Source organism: Centropristis striata, chromosome 21, assembly GCF_030273125.1.
Source record: "Centropristis striata isolate RG_2023a ecotype Rhode Island chromosome 21, C.striata_1.0, whole genome shotgun sequence".
NCBI classification, from domain to species: domain Eukaryota; kingdom Metazoa; phylum Chordata; class Actinopteri; order Perciformes; family Serranidae; genus Centropristis; species Centropristis striata.
In genome coordinates this window covers 12,320,736-12,343,781 of record NC_081537.1, presented here as the reverse complement: position 1 = coordinate 12,343,781, position 23,046 = coordinate 12,320,736, and the positions used below count along the sequence as shown (strand labels likewise).

The 23,046-nt window shown below is 39.9% G+C and overlaps 1 protein-coding gene across 3 annotated transcripts in view; it reads left to right on the top strand.

The window, feature by feature from the left end:
- The window catches only part of kcnc3b (potassium voltage-gated channel, Shaw-related subfamily, member 3b), a 55,253-nt gene that overhangs the window by 10,088 nt on the left and 22,119 nt on the right, over nt 1–23,046 (top strand). For all 3 annotated transcript variants that reach the window (XM_059324551.1, XM_059324550.1, XM_059324552.1), the window contains 2 exons: nt 20,201–21,182; nt 22,808–23,002. In XM_059324551.1, coding sequence (XP_059180534.1) covers nt 20,201–21,182; nt 22,808–23,002 — 1,177 coding nt within the window. The remainder of the gene's footprint in view (nt 1–20,200; nt 21,183–22,807; nt 23,003–23,046) is intronic.

Here is a 23,046-nt window from a genome sequence, read left to right as displayed (position 1 = left end):
GTCTATGGGAAAAAAAGAAAAAAAGAAGAATTGAACCCCCCCCCCCCCCCCCCCCCCCCCCCCCCCACACACACACACACACACCTCTTCTGGCACCAGGTATAGATCTGCATACCTGGATTAAATTCCCTGCAAAGGAAGAGGGAAGTGTGATGGACCGATAGTCTGGTTCAGGCCACCTGATCTGCCTCTCAGGACTTGGGATCAGGCAGGAAGTCTCTAAGTGTCACTCTCATCCCAATCAGATTGATTTCTCACTATCCCACCAACCTCTATACTCTATGCAACAAACAGCTCATAGAGGTTTATTTCTTTGCAGAATATCCAAATGTTACATGACACAGCTTCAGGGTCGTGGGATTTTTAAATCACAGCACAGATGCGAAAAGAGCAAGGCGAAAAGATGCTTGTTTATGTAAACAGAAGTGGATTTGGTGCAGAATTCTGAATTTGTCATACAACAAGAAGAGGTGGCATTTGCAGCATTGCCATTTCTTGGATTCAGGCTACTGTACCAGCTGCCTTGCTGCTAGAATGCTGTATATTATGTAATGTTCAGTTTTACACCACATGCACTGGTTACAGTGGCCAGGATCTCATGAATCATACAAAAACATTCATTGAGCGTAATGGTTGCAGATAGTGATGTTTGTGACGGCATGTTGGGGGTTATGCTGAGTACAGAGCAGGTAGTAGGTGGGATTCATTTCAATGGCTGCACAACACCAGCTCTATTTGTGGGTGAACACAGCCCCGTTTCTCTCTGTAGGTCTAATATGCTGGCGCTATACGTCAAACAGCGTTGTGACCCAGATCACTTGCTTTTTTCCCCACTCTCGCTCTTTTCTAAATGTATCCTGTCCAACGTGGCAGAACCTTTTGGTCTTTTCGGTCCTGAGAGATGAAATTTATATGTGGAGAGAAAAGACAGAGAGATGCAGAGAGACTAGGACAGGGGGAAAAATGAGATGCTGATGTGGAAATACAATGAGACAGATGAGAGAGAGACAGAGGGAGGAAGTGGGAGACGAGAGGAAATAAAGGGAGACAGGAGGAGAGACATTACTCTAATGATTTAAGGGTTTTTTGTTTGCATGGCTGTGATGTAACGCATCAGCAATCAATGTTTTGATCAGAGCGTTCGACACGCATGCAGCAGGGCTTTTTTTTCCCTTTTTCCCTCCCTCCTCCTTCTCCTTCTGCTCATGATTGTGTGAAGCTCGCTCGTGGATCTACCGTAGCAGCACACACATGTACAAACACACACATGCTGGTGTCTGTGCTGGCTTTTCTGCTGCAGTAGACACGGGAGAGAGGAGGGGGAGCACTGGAGGAAGAGAAAAGAGGTGGAGTGGGGTGGGAGTGAGAGTGAGAGGGATAGACGGAGCGAGGGAAATGGAGAAGGGGTGAGATAGTGGGGGGGGGGGGGGGGGGACTGAAGGGGAGCCTGAGAGGGGAGACGAAGAGGAGGAAGAGGGGTATTGAGATAAACAGGGAGGAGGTGACAACCACAGGGAGAAAGACGTTGCATGATGGGGGTGGGGACCCTTGTCTTAGCATCTTCGATTATCTGTGAAGGCTTGAGCCATCCAATCTTCCTACCCCGGCCCTCCTGCCTGCCTATTGATTGATAATCAATTGATTACCTTCTCTTTTTGTCTGTTTTGAAAGCTATTCTCTCTCTCTCTATCACCTCTTAAAATCTGAGAATGCTCACAAGGACTATTGCTTATTCTACTCAGTTGGATGGTTACACGACCGTTAACCCATTGACAGAATTTATGGATGTATATGTTTCTGTTTGATGAGGTGTTATACAATACGATTTGCATCTGATTTCTTTATTGATCCAAGCCTGGTTGACATAGATCTGGCAGTGCAGCTAAGACAACATGGAGCTGTGCTGTTATTTTTGACAGAATTTGGTGCAATTTATCCCCTTTGTTAAAGATTTGTTCTAACCTGTTTAAACTCTAATCTGCTTGAATGACAGTGATCCTAATTGAACATCCAAGGATTCACCAGTATTGATAAACAGTGGATATTGTTCTTTGTAATTGAACTGGAGTTAATCTAATTTGATCTAATCACTTGACACTCAGGTTGAATATATGGTATTAAACTAACTATTTTTTAAGCCTCAAAGTTAGGAAATAGCCCTTAAGATATGGGATAATTTGGAAAAATTAAATGGTACAGTTACTGCAAGAAAAACTGTCAATGTCAAGATGAACCAGTTAATTATGTATATATGTATTTAAAAAAAAACAGGCTTTAAATGCACCAAATGTGATTTTCTTTCCACCTCTCAATCAAAAGAATAAAAAAAAAGTTTCAATATGTTCTTGCTGCGCTTGTAGCACCAGCAGTCAGCTTCTTCTGGTTAGGATTTCTTCAGTGTTCATTGTCAGCAGGTTGTTTTTTTTAAATATATTATTATTATTATTATTATTATTATTATTATTATTATTATTATCTGCAGAGGTCTTCTCCTCTCCAAAAGAACAAAACTGGCTTTAAAGACTGATTAAAAAAACAACTGAATGAAGCAGTTTTATGTTTAAAAATCAGTGATTCTCCAATAATGTTTGGCAGACAGCTGCTGCTAACATTTGCTCAGCTTGTTTCTCTGATAACTTAAAATTCATTCAATTCTGGTGACTAAAATCCTTTATCTGGTTAAATTATATCTAAAAAGTGGATCATTAAAATGTGTTTTAAAACTGGATAAAAAGTTAATTTATCATAACGGTAACTTGATTAATATTACGAATTTCTCTGGGTTTGAAAATAGTTGGAAACATTTGGTATTATGTGAGTACACCGCTCAACAAAATTATATAAGTATAGTCGATTTTAGACATTTTAATACAGAAAAGTTGCATATTATATCTTAAAGTGAGCATAAAAAAATCAATTTTGGACATGGTAAATCTGAATAAAAGATATTAATGTGACACACTGTACATCATAGTGTAAAAAACTACTCTGGCACATAGAATCCACTACTATCTGTATGTTGTCCCACTGTCCCATACGTTTCGCTGTGTTTTGGTCACCTCCAGTTTTGCACCAGAAGGGCACAGTTGTCTTTGTCAGCAATCTCCTGACAAAGCACCATTTGTAGCTCAGCATGTACAAGATGCCCCTTTGCCCCCTCCAAATCGGACTTCGTGTGCCTGTATTTGGTTCATTTTCGGGGGAAGCGGTACTGTGTCCAGAGCCCCTCTCTCCCTGAAGGTCATGTCTTGTGGTTCATTGTTTGCTGTCCCTTTTTTTCCACAGTGCTCAGTGCTGGAGCGCACAATGCTGTCATAAACACAAATGTGACCTGCTGCTGTGCCGGACGGCCTCAGAACAGGTTGTCTCCGGGTAAAAAATCACTGTGGTGGACAGAAAATAGAAAAAAAGATGTATTGATAGCCGTCAGTGTATATATAGATATGGTTTTGGCTGGAAAAGAAGAGAAAACCTTGTCACAGAGAAGATGAGTTCTGTGTGGGATTGGAAAGACAAAAGTAAAGTTTTTAGTAAGGTTTTTGAAGCGCATGCTGTCCTCTTTTGATTTTAACCAGTATCAGACATTAATTTATACTATATACTAGGTCACTTCTAATTTTGAATGGTCTTGTGAGATTTTTTTGCACTAGTTTTGTTCACCCCAGAGCAATGTAGTTTCACAAACAGTTCCTCCTGACTCTGGTCAGAGCTGGAACCGTGGTGAAGGTGACTGTGAATTGAACCCTGGACTTTACCTTGGAGTATTTTTCTGTTATTTGTTGCATGTACACTTTATGCTCCAGGGAGACTTAACATCACATCTGCCACTTTCACCACCTGGATCTTAAAAAAAGATGCACCTCACCATAAATCTGCAACAAATACGTCGTTGTACAAATATCAGAGCTTCAGCATCCCTCAGCAGTGTCCCGGTGTCGGTGATGTTGGGGAAATTGGGATAAAAGTCGACGGGGGCAGCAGCAAAATTTGAAGTAACCTAGTTAACAAAAGGTCCATAATCAAAAACACACAAAAAATGACCAATCAAGGCTGCGGTAGACCAGCTCCTGTGTTATGCAAAGTAAAAATGACCATTTTTGTCAGAAGAGGCTTGTTGCTTTGAAAAGAGCAAAACAGCTTCCATTCCAAGCCAGGAAGAGTCATCTGACACCAAGGTAAAACAGTGAAAATATTTAAGGTGAACATTTTTTTGGTTGCTAAAATACATTTTGGTGCACCCCCCGTCCACAGCAGTACATTGCTTAGCTTCTGTGTTAGTACTCCTGCCTAATTCTCCAAACTGGGGGCGTGCTGACCACCATCTACTGTAGGTAATACACTGACTTTGGATAAGGATGTTGAATTAAACTTTTACTTTCAGCAGCAGGGTTTGGTATTCATGCTTCCCATTTGTTTCCATTCAAACCCGACCCTGCTGAAAGGCCTATTTCCCACTTCCATTCTTGTGCTTATCCCTGTGGGCTTCGCCTGAAAATAGCAAAGACAGGAAAACGAGGCCTTAATTTCATTCACTGGTGGCAAATCTATTCCTCCATTATTGTTGAGAGGATGGGATTATGAACTTGTATGAACACATAAGACTGGAAATAGCTGAAGCACCAAACCTGTCTTGACAAAGAAAAAAAAAAGGGATGGAGGGAGGTATTCTTAAGTGCTCACCAAGTTTATTAAGGTAAACTGTTTTCCTCAAGCGGTAGCTGCTGGCAGGGGCTTGATAATTAGTCAACCTGCCTCTTCTGTGCCTGCAATTGGTGAACGTATCGTGTTCTGTTTCAATTTTCCCTGACAATGTTTTGTACCGCAGGCCTTCTCGTGTTGTGTTTGCATCCTTGGGAGTCACAGTCCCTTGGTTTGCTGCCATGTAACTTGAGCACTGTCTGTTGGCGATACTTTACTGGATAGATGCTTGATGTCTCATAACAAGGGCAAAGACTTGATCTCTGTGTAAAATAAGTGAGAAGCACTTTAAAGGGGTAAAAACAAAATGACGTGGTTCAGTCTATGGTAGATACATTTTTTGCGTAGTTAGATCAGAGAATTGATACCACTTTTACATCTGTATGGTGAATATGCAGCCACAGCCAGCAGCAGGTTAGCTTAGTTTAGCATGAAGACTGGAAACAGGCTAAACAGTTAGCCCGGCTCTGTAGAAAAAAAGTATCAAAAAGCGAATTTGCCGTTTTTAAGTACCTGACAATTTCTTGGCTGGGACCAGTAATCTCCTTGACTGTCTTGGTTGCCTGGCAACTGCTCAGAGGCAAGAAATACTTTGGCACATAACCCACGGCAAATTGTCATTTTAACTAGAGCTTGACCATTATGGGATTTTTGTGACCAGTACTGTTACGAATTTTATCTGGGAAAATATTTAACATTATTTTACATTATACACACAATGCATTATATTGTCAATTATAAATATAAACACTGAGAAAATAAAAGTTACAATTTAAACAAAGCAAAATAAGTATAGTATTTTAGTATCAGCTAATTATTGTCCATTTAAATAAAACAAATAAATAACATTTAAAAAAATAATATATATATATATATATATATATATATATATGTATATATATATAAATAAGAATAAGAATAAATAAATAAATAAAATATAATAAATATCTGAATAAATATGTTCAGTATCAGTCAATTGCTGTACATTTAAATAAATAAATAAAATATATCCCTATATTCTATTTCTCAATCAGATCAGTCTTTTCATATGTTCTGTAAAATAAGGGTTTAATATCAGCACATATTGGAAAACATGTACGGCAATACTGATAGATAAGGATATGCATGTTTTAGGCCAATATTGCTCATTTCTAAAGTTTTTTCCTACTGATTTAATAAACAATATATAAAGTGTTAACTCGAGAAAGTGCCAGTAGACAGATTTTGTTACCTTCGGACAGAGCTAGGCTAACTGGCTGCTGGCTCCAGCTGCATAGGCTATTTACCGTACAGACACATGAGTGGTATTGATCTTCTGTTGGCAAGACACAAACTGGTATTTCAAGTGTATTTTCCATAATGTCGACCTATTGCTTAAAGTGTTACATTACATTCTAGACAAAAGCATTTAACATGTTGTGTGATTATGATTATGTTGCAGAAATTGCTTTATCATCACTCCAAATGCCTTTCTTCTACTCTTTCTGTCCCTCTCAGCCATCCTCCTCCTCTTCCTCTGCCCCGGTCCATTTAGCAATGCCGGTTAAGTGCTGAATCAGCGCTCCACACCGCCGTACTGACAGTCAATTAGTTGGACCTTGTGGTAAACCCTGGACGTTTTGCTCTTATGCCCCGAAATCGAAATGATTCAGGACAGTGGCATGGTGGAGAGCTCACCAGTGCCAGAGCCGATTACAGTGGTGGGAGTCTGAATTCTCTAAATGGGGCAAATCTTGTCAAATCACACGAGAGAGCAGCGTATTGTGTACTACAGTCGCATGGACCCACCACACACACAAGCACGTGTATATGTAAACAAACAAGTACACAGTGTGCTCGCACACAGAGAAAAATAGTTTTAATTGCGTGCTGAATCAAAAATCCTTTCACTGCATCAAGATAGTCAATTATTCATGAGCAATATCCAGCACATACTGTAACTAAACAGACTTAATGTGGTATAGAAACACATTCACCCACTTCCTTTACAACATGCATCTTACATTTGACCCCCGCAAACAACTGGCAGAGCATAAATCACTTTCAGTGCGCTCACCTTTACACACTGGCCCGTGCTCTGTAAGTGTAGCTGCCCATAAACCACTCAGCCGAGCGTTCACACTCACAGCACACAGATAAATCACGTCATTTGACACGCCTCCACATGTAACCCCGCAGATCACGCTCACACATGCCAATGCCCCAAAAACATAGACCAACAAACTGAAGGTGAAGTAGCTGACAGACAAGGTTTCCAATCAATCACCATTTTTGATGATTTTTTTGTAGATTAAAAAAAAAGTTTGTTCAGCAAATAACTGTAAAACCTTAAAATCCAACATTCAAAAACTCAATATTCTGTTGGAAACAAGAATAATAGCAAATCCACACATTTGGGAGAGTAGAACCAACAAATCAGTCGTATTTTTTACTTATGATACATAACATTTCCGAATTAACGCCTTGTAGACAATTGTCGCAAATTCTAACCAAACTGCTTTCGGTTGTTAATGCATATTCGACACACTCCATGTATGCTACATACATGTGATGATGGAACAGCAATGATTGTACAGAAACATATGTTTTTATTCAATTTCAAAGCCCAGTTTCAGCAAGAGCAGCATCAATATGCCCAATTATGCCTGTTGTTAATTGCATCATAGCTAAATCTATATCTATTGTATGTGCTATATGGAAATGAACAATCTCCACTTAATTTAGCATCTGCTTAAAAGCAAAAACACAAATAATATTTTTTTTGATACATATAGTTGTAAATAAATTTAGGCAGTAAAGGTTTAAAATGTGTAAAATTGTGTAAAATATATAATCCAAAATGTTTCCAATAATGATCAAACCAGAGTAATGTTTATTGTCCAAGAACTCGTTCTGTGTCCGCTGCTTGTTAATAGCGTCATATCACTTTTGTGTGTCAGCTTTTGGCCAGAAGTTGTCATAAATTTAGTTTTTAGTCCCATTTTAATGATATACTTTCTAGATCTTGGTTGTTTTTAACTACATATTTTAGCCGAATAAAGGCTTTTAATCATTAGACTTCTGGATCTTTAAAGTCCTAAGAGAAACAAACTGAGCAATAGTTGGCAGCGGCTCGGCTCCAGCCCCTCTGCCAATGTGCCAAATAGTGTTGGAGAAACATAGATTTCTGAGGTGGAACTGCTTTATTCAGTGCTTTTACTAGTTTTAATCATCCGATACATTTGTTTTGGAGATGATGAGACCTCTGTGGATAATTCGGCTCACGGTAAAAACCTTCTGATCAATGAACACTGAAGGAATTCTAACCGGAAAAAATTGACTGCAATAACGGCATTGCTCCGTCTTTTGTTGTTGTTTTGATTGAGAGACCCCTAGCAGCAGATAAATTACATATTGCAATGATTAATTATCAAGATTCTTGTTTTATTTTCTCTTAATCATCCTTCATACAATTAAATAATACTGTAGAATAATGGTGACTGAGCATTCAGTGGATTTTGAAATATAATAGTGCTAAAAAAAAGCAAAAACTAAATTTCCTTACATTTCCAACCTAATATCTATTCGAGCTGCGATCAGCTATTATTGCCTATTAACATTACATTTGTGGATTTTTAGAAAACCGTGAAAAATGGCCATAAAATTTTCTTTAACCCTAAGGTGATGTCACAAACACTTCAAAACCATAAAGAAAAGCAACAACCCATCATAATTAAGACTCTTAATCCTAGGCATTTCTGTTTGAAAAATGAATACTGTAGCTCTACTGATGACAATCTCCTTGACTAAGCATTTAGTCTATAGTTGGCCATGTGTCATTTCCCCGTGGCACTCAAACAGTCAAACTGTATCCTTGCTCATTCCTTTGGAAAATGATATTGGAGGGCGTCACTGGGACAATTCCTGTGTGACCATCTGCTTCCTCGTGATTGTCCCTCCTGTCCAAGTGGCAGCAGAGTGGAGGCAGAGCGAATGACTACTTTAAATAGAAATGTGATCTCTAGAAGTGTGTCTGATTCAGGAGTGCATTTGGATGGAAATGTATCAGAATATCGTGTGGGGGGTTTGCTGAGATCATTCTCTGAAATTTGTCCGTTCCGCAACTTTTATTTCTTTGATTTAACTTTCTGAGCATCACGACAAAGTAAGTTTCATTTTTGCAGTGCTCTTGTTTAAGCTAAAAGTCCTTTATGCGTGTCCCATTTCATTTTCTGTTTTATGATGAAGCTGTGAGGTGGACTACAGATAGTTACTGAAGCGCAGAGGGACAAAGACAGAGGGAGAAAGGACGGAGCAGAGGAGGGGGCATGAAGGCAGTCAGTCATCATAGCCATTAGGACAAGGACAGCTTTGCCAAACTTGCTTTTGCGTGTCTCAAACATGGAGCAGAGGGTGAGGAATGGAGGAAAAAGGGAGGATCGGCTGAGAGAGAGAGAGGGGGGCGTGGAGGCTGTGTCGCAAGGACAAATGCACATAGCATGCTGCAGTAATCTGGAGCGAATACAAAGCAGATGAGAGGGAACGGACACTTGTACAGTTCACTCACCTCCACACAGTATTTTTGTGTCATCACAAAGGTTTGACAGGACTGCAGTGGGAATTAAATGGAGGGGACCTGAACGCTGCAGAGAGGATTCTTCTCTGTGACGTGTCGGCTGTGTGTGTGTGTGTGTGTGTGTTTGCATGTATGTGTGTAGGAGAGCTTACCGATTCGACTGTAGCGTGTCAAGGAGTTGAGTCATTCAGGGAATGTCTGAAACAGAAGTCTGTTTTGTGATTGAAATTTTACCAGGATCACTTCCAGGAGCACTGACCTCAGAGACGGTTTTTGCACCACTTGGAAAATCATGTGTATGCAGGGATTACCCCGAGCAGAAGCTAATTATATCTCTAATAAGTTCAGTGCTACCTCCTCCCCAACCTCCATCGCTCCTCCTTCATCTACAGCATTTAGGTATTGATGCACACATGTTTCGCACATATGTGCGTCCCTCCGTCCCTTATTCCACGCCTCACCTCTTTTGCCCTTCATTATTACGCAGTGTCCCATGTTGTGACACCTTGCACAAGCTCACAATATCCCACTTTAACCGCCTGTCCCGGCTCGGACCAGCGTCGGACTAACGTCGATTACATTTCCCCTCAGGGCGGACCATGGCTGCAGTTCCTCTGGGACGGGAAGAGAGGCTAACAAGAATTTGATATCTCTTCTGATATTGCTTTCTGTCTATTGTCAGTCTGTTATTATCAGCTGTCATGGATCCCCTCTTTGAAATAAGCTGAGGGGCCACAAGATCATTCTACTATTCTGCAATAGTAGAACCACCACAATCAAAATGTCTGTCATGTTATCGCAGTACAAAGAGGAGGCTGCTTAGGTTTTTGCAGTAATGTAACTGATAAAAGCACTAAAATATCACCTGATTGATAACTGTCAGTCTATCCATTGTTTAGGTCATTTTTCAAGTAAAACTCCAAATGTTTGGTGATAACAGCTCCTCGAATTTGTCAGATTGTATATCATAAATCATGTTTAATGCCTTTGAGTCTGCAATAGCTAATTGTTTTGGCGACAGCAGGAGCAACAGAGAATTGACTGTATAGACACCTACAGAGCAACATATTTAGTCCCACATTTTCCTTCTTTTTAGCTCAGTTTTTGGTTTTCCACCACCTCCTGAGGGAAATCTTTGGCTGCTTAACCCCTTATCATTTGGCCCCCTTTTATTGAGAATTTGGGGTTTTGGGCAGTGGATTTATAAGGGGGAGATAGCAGGTCAACAATAAATGCCTCATAGAAGTGGTTCACATCATCTGAAGGCTGGGGAGATGCAGCTCAGCTCTGTGTGTCAAGTTGTTCTGGTCATAAATCTCAAATAAAAATGACTTAATTAATGACTTAAACCTCTTAAGGTGTTCAAGGGTTCAGAACATTAATGTTTGGCTTTCTGAAGTGCATTTGCCTGTTTAGGGATTGCAGAAATATATGCAGAAATATTCATATACAGTAGGCGAAACTGGCACATTTTACTGCATGAGAAAAGCTATGTGGTTTGCCTTAAACTGCATGTTATCATTATAAAGAAGGAATGTATGTGAATAGGACATTTGAGAAAACCCAAAGAACCTCTGCAAGCAAATTTAACCCCGCTATAGCCCCGTGAGCCCAATGTCCCAGGGGCGGTAAATCTAAACACAAAGGGGTTAATGCTCCACTTTGTTCACCAGATAGTCAAATTACTTTGCCTGTTGATAAATTCAATATTGTAATTACCGTGACAGGCCTATAACTTATTATCATTGGTCGTCATTTTTTAACATTTCCCAGAATGATTTTTCAAATCAATAACTGAAAGATAATTACACATGCTTTCTATGTGGTATTAACTGTAATTAGCGATTAAATGCCAAATGACAGGGTGAATACTGTAACCGTGGTTATCATCTTAGTCGTGTTTCAGGGACCCTGGCAGCATAACTTAAACTCACATGCCTCGAGGTTAAGGGTCATAAACGGCTAAAAGCCACTAAAGTAATTCATAATTTAACGCGTAGAAAAAATGAAAGACATCTTTTCTGTACTTCTCTCTCTCTCTCTCTCTCTCTCTCTTCATCCCTCTCTCTGCCTTTCCACTCAGTTTTGCTGCTTGTCCATTTCACACACCATGTCCCTAAAGGGAACTCTCTCTCTCTTTTGACATTTTAGTTGTTCTCTTTGTCTTGTTCAAGAGTGTTTGACTGTTAGGTTTAGGTTTTTTCTAAATTTTGTAATCTCGGCCTAAAGCAGCAAAACCTTCAATTACTCTGCAGTGTTTCTCAGATTATAACGGCAACAATGACCACAGTGATGATGAAGGCAAAAGTGAGGGCTATTCCTGTAACCCACCCAAGGTTATACTCACACTGCACGCTAAGTGGCTACTTTAGACGTCTCTGAGTGATGGCCACAGCCATTCACCTAAGATAATAGATTAATCACCTGATCCGAGTCGAACCCATTGCGTTGCCCTTCGGAAAAACGTTCTGTATTTCACATCGTTTAAATGTTCATTTTTCATGCCTCATTCATGTGCAGATTCCACATCATCCTTCAATGTCTTCTCATCATTGCTGACTCTGCAGCAGTGGTCGCCCATTTGCTTTGCCCTCTGGGAAAGGCTCCACATGCTCAGTCTAACCGGGCGCCGTTCGTCATACTAATGCTAATCAAACATCAGCGTGCGTGGAACAAAAGCACCGTTAATCAGAATCAAAACCCCTTTATTTGCCTCGATATATCTGTCAAGGTCACTCACCTTTGACCTCATAAATGCTAATCTTTCATCGAACAATCAGCGGCCGGGCGAATGATCACAGTTCTGCTCTACATTCAGCCCTTTACGCCAGCTGTAGGAGCAGTATTTGGCTTAGTCCTGTCCTTGGTGCCTGAAAGCAGAGGCTAACGCAGTGGTTGTCATGGTGACAGAGAGCCAGGCAGGGCTGTGGTAATACTGTAATGATAAAGCTCTTCTGGATGGTGGTGCAGTAAACACAGCGCCACTAGGGTCCCGTTAAGGAAGAGCACGGCGCACCGCCGTGCATGCAAAAACGCCTGTAGGGCTAATATCAGCTCCGACAATCTCTCCTTGGTTATATCACTTACATTCATGCTCTCCCAACACCTCCTCCTTTCTTCTTCTCTATCTCTTTATTGCACTCTCACTCTCCAATGCCCTGCTCTCTCCCTCTAGATTGGTGAGATTCACGTCATTGTCTTCTCTCCTCCGCTCGCCTTTTCATCTACTCTTCCTCCATTCCTTCACTCTTTCTTCTTCATTCATTCACCGAAACACAATCAACGCTCTCTATCATCAACTCTCTCTCTCTCTCTCTCTCTCTCTCTCTCTAAGGCTCTTTCTCATTTGCTTCTCTCTCTTTCTCTCTCCATCTCTGACTCTGGCTCTTTTAAATTTATGTTGATGATCTTTCCAAATCTAATTTCAGAGTCTAGAGAGCGAGGGAGACTCTATTGGGCGTTGAAGGTCACTGGACTGCAGGTGTCACACATGGTAGCTTTACTGTAGGGGATCGGACGCATTAAGCTTCACACAGATTTTACAGCATGCCTCTGCGTCGTACATTCAGAGCATTAACATGGCTGTGCACCACCCGAACACATACACCATTGCATCGGTGCAGCAAGGCAAGGGATGCAGGGAGAAAGCAAAAACAAAGTGCCTGAGGAGATAAATAAGTGTGAAGTGACAGATTGCTACTCCTCCTTTTATCATCTTCCTCCACCTCTTTCTTTCCTTCTGTCTCCATCCCTCTCCATCACCTCAATGCTCATGTAGTTACCACTCACTATCTGCGATCAGCAAGTGTGCGCACACACCTCCTGTGCCCATAGGCTGTTTGTCTCGCTCGCATTGTGAGTCATGTCCACACACACACATACTGGTGCCAGGCACTTACGCCAACACATACAGTACACACACACACACACACACACACACACCTGATGTGTAGCTTTAAGCAAATTTTAAGCAGTGGGGGTGCGTCTCTATCACACAGAAGATCTCTGCTTGACATGCTGCTGCATATTTAAAAAGGACCGGCTGCTGTGATGGATTGATCAATATTGATTTGATGTGTAATCCACTGTGCTCTGCCATCTTGAACTACTGTATCATTTAATTACTGAAACCATGAATGAAACTTTGTTAGCCGTAATGTATTGTGGCTTTTAACTATAGCATGGTCCAATTAATTACAGTACAGTAAGTAGATTTTTTTGTGAGGTTGTATGAGGTGCTTCATACATCCGGAGTCAGTGTATAACCTGCAGTCGATGAGGTCTGAATGCCCCGAGTACCGACATGGAAGCACAGCAAAATGTATTTTAGCCATCTAAAATAAAAATCTGTTTAGTTTACTCTATATTTAGAATATTATCACTGTTTTACCTTGAACCCTTTCTGGCCAGGAACTGCAGCTTTTACCTATGTTATCTCTCTTCAAAGCAACTAACCTTCATTGACGAAATAATTAATCTCAACAAGTTGCAGCGTTGTTGCAGGCAACAACGCTGCCTCGATCGGTTAATTTGTTTTAAGACTTATAAGACCGATATGGAATTTTTAAGGCTGATGCTGATAGCCACTTTATTGCGGGGTTGGATTACAGATATGGCGGCTGATTTAGTGAATTCATGACCTGTAATGAAAATAAAAATTTTCTATGTGGATTGTGCACCCATTTTGCACAGATTTGACTCTGCAAAGGTACTCAGGAGGCTTCTTTAACAAATTAATTATACATTACATTGTTTCCATCAATGCATTTTTTGCGCATTTTAAGGTTTGCATGAGAAAAGCTTGATGGAAAGACAATAATTTGATTAAAACTTTCGAAAATGTGCATAAAAGTTTTTACTTGAGGTGGGGTTTTTTATTTTTCAAAAAACAGTTCTTGCACTAAACGGGAAGCAGAAACGATTTTTCTGAATAAGTTCTTGCGTATCAAACTTTTAACTAACCTGACTCATCAGCTGTTTCTGCTCTGGCGTCAAGATGAGCTGACATGAAAGAATAAATATAAGTTGCCCAATGTCATCGAATTCCTGAAGATTTCTCTTGAATTTCTCTTGTTGGTGGCCAAAGTTGTCCGATTAGCAACTTCTTTTTTGTTGTTTTTTCTCTCGGGCAATCTCTACTTCTTCTACTGTTTACTGACGGATTAGTCTACAGCAATACATCACACTGCCACCTTCTGACCGAACTACGTTTATGCAGCTTTGTTTATTCGCTCTATACCAGTTAATGGAAATGTCACTAATTCACATTTTCTTTAATGTGACATTTCTAAATTTTGCTTCAATTTTAATGGAAACACGGCTATTGTCAAATATATCACCATCTTTTGAGAAGTAATGACACACTTTACTGCCCATTCACTATTGCTTTTCAGCCATCTCTTAGTGATGGAGGGAAGAACATTTTATTTGTCCAGCACAAACTGCTGGTCAAATTTCATGATAAGACACTTTTTCTACAATAAATCACCTCAAGCATAGTTTTCTGCATTATCAAGTTTTCATATCAATGCAATTGGGAAACATATACACCCATACCCATACGTCTATATCTTTCTCTAGTTTGTTTGTGGTATAGGTGTATATGGAATATATACTTTGGTGAACACCAAATTCACACAATAGCATAAACAGACTAGCCAGTGTTAATTTGTGCCCTTCTCAAACATGTATTTTTGATTTTCACTGCATAGGTTTACCTGTCAATGATGAGTCAACCTTTCTTTGTACTGAGTGTGTCCTCACTCTTGTTTAGGAACACGTTTAGTCTTTCAGTCTCAGGTTTGAGATTGAAATTCAGATGTGTCACTTCCTGTGTGTATAAGATTCCTCACCAGAGTTCTGGCTCACCCGACACCAAAGTTTAATTTAGAGGAAGAGGATGAATCTGCAAATCAGGAGAGACTTTGCCGTTGCATCACAAATCTCTAGTGGCTGCGCTACATTCATACTGCATCAGCTTCATAAAAAGAGAGATTGATGAAAATTAAACCAATAGCTGACGTCCATGTTTGTTGTTGTTAATTTTCTTTTTGATGTTGATGATTCCTCCTTTTGTGTCAAAATAGAAAAATAACTAAATGGTGTTAAAATGATGTCATCACATTATCTTTGATTGAGCACAATTTCGAACAAAAAAAATTAATATATATATAGCCTTTTTTCAAATAAAGATTTGTTTTGTAGAAAATAATTGCTTAAAAATCCTTTTCTAAAAGCAAACAAACATGTATTTATTGTTTTTTTTGTTTTAATGCATAAACATCAACACTTAAAACATTATGAACATATCGCACTAATGAAAATAATAATTCGATTATTAATACTGAAAGGACCAAAATAAATGAAAATAATAATAACACAAATAAATAAATAAAATGAAGAAAACAAAAGCCCTTTTAACTGTTTTACAACTATCTACTCTAGGAGAAGCTAGAGGCTATCTTTCACCTCTTGTGTTTTTAATACAGAATGCAACATTTTTTTGTCATTCTCCAACATGGCTGACATTTGCTTTCACATGCATTTGTAAACAAACGCAACACATGCACACGTCACCCGCTGCTTTCTTACTGCGTGCCAGAATCGGGTCGGTCCTGTGGCTTCTTCTCATGATCAGCTGCTGCAGTAGCAACATATGCCGTATAGCTCCTGTTGCCTGAATGCACAAAACCGACACAACATCTTACCAATGCAAAATGAATGCGACACACCAGAAAAACATCAGCCACTGCCACCGGCGAATGTCATCTTATTTGCTTGCTGATGTCAGCTGATATCAATAGTTGGCCAATGATCGATGCAACTCTGTGTCAGAGTATGTTAAATCAGAAATGTCTGGGTGGAAAAATAATAGTTCAGGTCTCATTATTTGGAAATGTAGAACGGATCTAAATAGAATCTGATCAACATGATAGTCGAACACTTTATTATGTATATCTATTTTTAGTTTTTACTTCCAGGAAGTGAAATATGTGCATTCAATGTTTTCCTTTTGTATGGACAATAACATAAAAACACACAGAGAACTCCCTCTGTCCCTCTGGTTGACAGAAGTCACATTTATGGTTCACGCCTGTCATTTAATATTAGGCTTCAACCTCCTGATGGCTTTCCTTATTCTTTCTTTCCATCTCACTCTGACTGTCATCATTTCTTTCTTGTCTTCTTAAAAGTCGTCTTTGCACGGCACGTCACTTTAACATCATCAGAACGACGAGCTTCCTTTGTAAAACTTATCTCGGGACACTTTCCTCCGTCAGTGTTTGAGTCCCGCTCACTATTCTGGCACGCGGTCCTCACCTCCTCTCGCTTTCCTCATGCTCTGTCCTTTCTGGTGGATTGCTTCAACTTTTTTCCTTTGTGCTTCTCTACGCATGGATCCACATCGTCTGGTCTCCCTCCCACCTGTCCGCCCCCTCCTGTGTCTCCACCTGTGTAGCCTACATAGAAGATATGATGCTACTGCAGTTTTTCCTCCTGTGTGTGTGTGTGTGTGTGTTTGTACATGTGAATGACAGAATTCTTTTAAAAAATACCCACTGCAGCATGAAAAACTTTGAGGACAGATTTCACACTTCTAATCAGCCTCAATATTTCATTACTAGTAGCAGCGCTGCTTATCTACTCAGTTTAACCGTTATTATGTATCATTAATGTCATTGTAAGGTATAATGGCAGCAGCGACATAAAAAATAAGCGCGTAACACTTCAGGGCAAAACTCTCCGCTCTGCCCTCATTTGTACATGTGAAGGTTTTCAAGTGTTCAGCCAATGAGGGGACATCCTGAGCAGGTCCCGCTGGTGCTATCCTGCTATCCTGCTTCCCTGGGACAGGGGGGCTGGTATAGGGGTAGAGGTAGGAGGGTGATTGAGAACCTTAGTGTGTGTGTGTGTGTGTGTGTGTGTTTTCATGATACAGAGGGGGAGAGCACTGCAGCAATCTGAGAAAGTAGGTCAGACACAAGTGAAAAACATAGCGGAGGAGAAAAGAGGTAGGGAAAAGAGATGGAGATGGAGAGGAGAAAAAAAAGGCGGGAGAGATTGGGAGTGTGGGGGAAGAGGTTGAGAATATAGAAAACAACCTGGAATAAACCTGGTGGTCTAAACTGTCAAACTATTTCGAGAGAAGCCTTAAAAACACATTTAATTGAACAAAAAATAGATCCCGATGTAACAACATCAAAGTACAGATTGGACATTTGCATGTACTACATCTCTGACTTCTTTCCTGGAAGGTCACTGCTTCGGCTAATATTAGTCGCCAGCTAATCTCCTCAATAAATACAACGGCTCAGAGCCTTAAGTCTTCTGCTTTGTCTGTTTGTCATGAAGGCACTTAGAGAAAATATGTGTAGGCTCTCATTCAATTTCCAAATCAAAGAAAAGCTGTGTGAGAGAGAGAAGCGAGACCTTTTTAAGAAAAACAACCAAAAATTGGTTCCCTCCATTTGCTTAGTTATAAGGCTTCCTCTTATAAGTATGTTGCTCTTGATATTACATAAGTGCATAATGTCGAAAATACACCGTGACATGCACAATACACTGAAGGCACTCAGGCTTCTTATATATATGGGCTCCACTCAAGTATGAATTACCTTTCTCTTTTGCTCTTCAGGCCATGTCTGTTTTATTATTTATTTGATAAAGCACAAAGTATACTGCATCTATAAATACACTGCAGGGCTCGTAGGAATGGGCCGCAATGGGGGAAAGATTGTGCCTCAGCCACGCATACACTGGTGTTATCACGCTACTGTCATTGATTCAGACACAATTGAATGGGTTACAGTACAATCATTAGCTTGGCGACATATAGAAAGTTCACGCAGATGTTTAATGCTGAGAAAATTGCCTTTGAGCGATGGAAAAGCAAACAAACCAGAGAAATAAAGTCATTTAGAACACAACAGCTTATTTTTTTGCTTTATGTCTAGGAATTTACCCCAAAGACAGAAGTAAACAAGCAAACATGGAGCTGGAAGACACTGTAGTATAGAAAGGATACTAATGCAATACTCAAAAAATGTAGAGGGGTTTAGAGGCAATATGAACATTTTATTTTGAAATATTGACTTTAATATTTCTTGTTTCAGTGAAATCAGCTTATGCTTTACAGTTAAAACATTTTTCATGTAAACCTCAAGTTCACTTCAAGGGACACAATATTTAATATTTCTAACACAAAATGATGATGATATGAAGTACATAGCATGTATAAAATACTTTATAATAATGTTCCCATTTGCATATTCTACATATGTCTAAGAATCACGGTGTTATTTCTAACGTAAATAAGATTATGATGCCGCATCCTAATGTAGGCATATACATTACCTTTTTTTTTTTTTATACCAATAAAATAAAAAAAAATCAATAAAATATTACTTACAAAAATAATATATTTGTGAAATAACTAATGAATAACAAACATTGATAATAACTAAGATTAATCTTGCAAAACAGATAGACATTTTTTCTATATGTGCAGTTATATGCATATACAACCTTAATTTTATGGGGCAATTTAATCTTTAAAATGCTAGACACTCGAAATATCCAGTAAGGATATGTTATATATATATATATATATATAATTATTATTTATAAATAATTAACCAAAAATTCAAGACAAATCAAGAAAATCTTTAATTTTATTTTGTGAGTTATTGCTTGACTGCAGCTTATTGTGCTAGAAAACTGCAGTTCACTAGGTGTTGCACCAGACTCATGTTTGGACTCTGAGAACACAGAACACACAGTGAGCTGTGGGACTGATGTGTGGGATTTCTCACTCATTTACTGAACTTTGGCATACACATCATGAATTATTTACTAATCATATCCTTTGTTTTGTTTTCCTTGTCATCTCTCCATCTTCTCCTGTGTCCCTCCTCTCTCACAGAAAACCACAAATAACTTAGTACTATCATTCTGTTTATTTAATAATCCACTTCATGTTTTGGATTCACTTGAAAATAATATGATTGGATATGATATGATAATAATGATTGTATGTTTATTTGCTTAAAGTAGAACTATACCTCTTCTACTGAGTCCAGCATGTTTCTACAGTAGCCCAGAATGGACAAACCAAACAGAGGCTTTGGAGAGGGATTTAATTTTTTTATATTACATAAAAGGCCATGGTATTTCTCCGACACATTTAGAGAGGAAGGGGGGAGGGAAGGGATATTTGGTGGGTCACAATATGCAACCTCATTGCTATATGCTACCAACTCCTTCACACTGTTCATTTAAGGAGTGTTTCCAGGATCACAAATCTCAGCCAGGACCAGTAGGGTTTTGGTCAGGCTATTTATTTATTTATTTATCATTTAGTAGGGGTCAGATCTGCTTTAATGAAGTGTGTATCTTGTTTATTTGTATTTGTTAAAATATGTTTTAAATATTAAACTCATAGTATTTTCAATAATTTGATAAACTCATAATCACTGGAAGTCGTTATTTCCTGACATGATACTGAAAGCAAATATATTTTATGGCCTCATTGTTTATGACTGTCAGATATCATTTGATCAGGTCTAATTAGTCTGAGTCTGATTATCCTTAGACTTTAATCACAAATCATGCCAAGTTCCTTTTCGAGGCAGGTCCACTTGCCCACTGGTTTGGTACAACTCTCTTTTGTTTTTTAAATGAAGTCTATTTCAGAATGGGTCCAACGTTTTGAATATGGCTGACCATTACAGAGTGAGAAGTATTTTTTGTGTACATAGGATAGTATTTACACTTGTGTACGTAGGAGGGAAACACATACGCCAGTTGTTTTTCTCTGCTGTTGCCTGAATGTATTTTTCTTTATATATTTCTATGTTCTTTGGCTTGCTTAATTATCTTTATTTGCAATTGACCCTTTCTCTTTCTATCTTTTTTTCTCTTTTTTTCTTGTTTCTTTCTTTCTTGCAGTATGTGGCATTCGGCTCCCTGTTCTTCATCCTCATCTCCATCTCCACTTTCTGCATGGAGACGCATGAGGCCTTCAACACCATCCTCAACAAAACAGAGAACGTCACGGTGGGCAACTCGACTCGGGAGGAGATTGTATATGAGGTGGTGACCGACAGCTGGTTGACATACGTGGAGGGCGTATGCGTCATCTGGTTCACCATTGAGGTCTTGCTGCGTGTCACCTTTTGCCCAGACAAGCTTGAATTCTTCAAAAGCAGCCTCAACATCATCGACTTCGTCGCCATCCTGCCCTTCTATCTGGAGGTGGGCCTGAGTGGTCTGTCCTCCAAAGCTGCCAAGGATGTCCTGGGGTTTCTCCGTGTTGTCCGGTTCGTCCGTATCCTCCGAATCTTCAAGCTGACCCGCCACTTTGTGGGTCTCCGTGTCCTGGGACACACCCTGCGTGCCAGCACCAACGAGTTCCTTCTGCTGATCATCTTCTTAGCCCTTGGTGTCCTCATCTTTGCCACGATGATCTACTATGCTGAACGTATTGGTGCAGACCCAGACGACCCAACTGCCAGCGCCCACACCAACTTCAAGAACATTCCAATAGGATTTTGGTGGGCCGTGGTGACCATGACCACGCTGGGCTATGGAGATATGTACCCGGAGACGTGGTCAGGGATGCTGGTGGGTGCTCTGTGTGCCTTGGCTGGTGTGCTGACCATTGCCATGCCTGTACCTGTAATTGTCAACAACTTCGGCATGTATTACTCTCTGGCCATGGCCAAACAAAAGCTGCCCAAAAAGAAGAACAAACATATCCCCCGAGCACCCCAACCAGGGTCCCCCAACTACTGCAAGCCAGATGCCCTGGCTATGGCTACCGCGTCACCGCAAAGGCTCTTGGGAAATGTCCTAGGTGGAGTGATGGGGTCGGGAGGCATTGGGGGTGACTGTCCTCTCGCCCAAGAAGAAATTATAGAGATTAATAGAGGTGAGATATTTGTTTTTTCATGTTGATTCCCTTTTGCAAATATGAGACTTTATCAATGGCAGTTTGAGGCATGCACAGTAATGTTTTTAGAGGTCCAGTGGAGGATTAGAGTGCCAAAGAAAGAAGAAGTGATGCATAGTTGATTCTGGATCCACCCCGGAGAAATCACTGGCCCATCAGAACTCATGTGTAATTTATGATCAACTGGTAGGTCCACGGCCGCCTTAAGGCACCCATCTGTCAGTGAAGAACAAACACTTTGGAAGGAAAATGAACTCAATTATCTGTTAAAACAGCTTAATGCATCTCAATTTGGGCTGACTGCACATATTTTCTCTCTGGCATTAGCAGTAAAGTCTGGAGGAGAGGTAATTTGGCTATTTGTTTGCTCTTTACATGCTGCAGCATCAGGCGTCAGGCACATGCAACAATAATGCACCTTTAATGCATTACTTTACTGCCTTAGTCATCAGTGAGCCAGAAAATATTGGTTTCATCAGTGCTTTTACTACATCCCGTCTGCTTGGCTTCCCTCCAGACTAAAATGCTTTCCTGTAGGTTGTGTCAGTGGATTTTTTCTAAGCAGGAAGTTGTATTGGTCAAAATTCTGACAACCGCCTCCCAGACTGCTCTGCAGTATCATCACCATGTGATGGGAACATATTTTATCATAATGCCTCAGTGGACATGTGGGTGACCATGACAGCTGTCATTTAATGGACATTATTTAGTACTCCATGTTCAGGCCTCCAAGATTTAGATATTAAGACTTATTAGTCCCACAACGGGGAAATTGCTCGCTAGCTTTGCTCAAAGGATCCTCAGAAGGCATCATATCATTGGTGGGACCAAGTCATCATTTTTCAAGTCAAACGTAGGTCTCAAGTGCCAAATCAAGACTTAAAAGTGCCAAGTCCTAAACTTTTAAATTTCAAATCCTTAACGACTCATATTACCAAATGTAATGCTGTAAATGCTAAATGGGTTCAAATAAAGCTGATCTGGGAGTGAAGCGTCGATTTTCTAAGAATATACATATTGTCAGTTGATTCAGGAAATAAAGGGACATTAGCTGATTAGTGACACACTTTTTTATTTTATTTTATTTTATTTTTTACATTTTTAAACTTGGGGGTATGTGTCAAGTAAGTCAAAAGGCTCAACTCCAAGTGAAGTAACAAGCCAGTGGTGTTGATGTCCAAATTGAGTTGCAAGACTTTTTTGATTCTTATCAAGACCAAGTCACACCTCCGATATATATACATGTAGTAATTGCTTTCTTGGTTGATTGTGTTGTCTTCAATTCTTTATAAATAATTCCAAATGAACGAAGCCTTAACTGACTCAACAAGATAACTTTTGAATCTGTTAAACCACATTACATTACATTACATTGATGTGAACTAGAAACCAGCTAGCAAATGTGTGTACATTTAGGATGCTCTAATCAACAAAAATGTGGTAGTTTTTCCAATTAAAAAAATAACCTAAAACATTGATGACATTGATTTTATTGCACTTGTTTAACAGTTTAAACTATAAAGGCATTTTTTGATAAATAAGCCACACAAGATGTTTTTCTCTATGATTATCTTATGAGTCTCCTGTATGTGGTTTTCCGCAAGATTCCAAGCAGAATGGCGACGCAGCCTCGGCCGCCCTGGCTAACGAGGACTGTCCCACCATCGACCAGGTGCTGAGCCCAGATGAGAGAAGCCCTATTGGGCGAGGGCCTACCCGGGAACGCTACCAGCAGGACCGCGCCTGCTTCCTGCTCAACACCAGGGAATTCCGTGCCACAGATGGGAATGTGCGGAAAGGTACGTTACACACCAGGAGACGGATGCAAAAACATGCACATCTT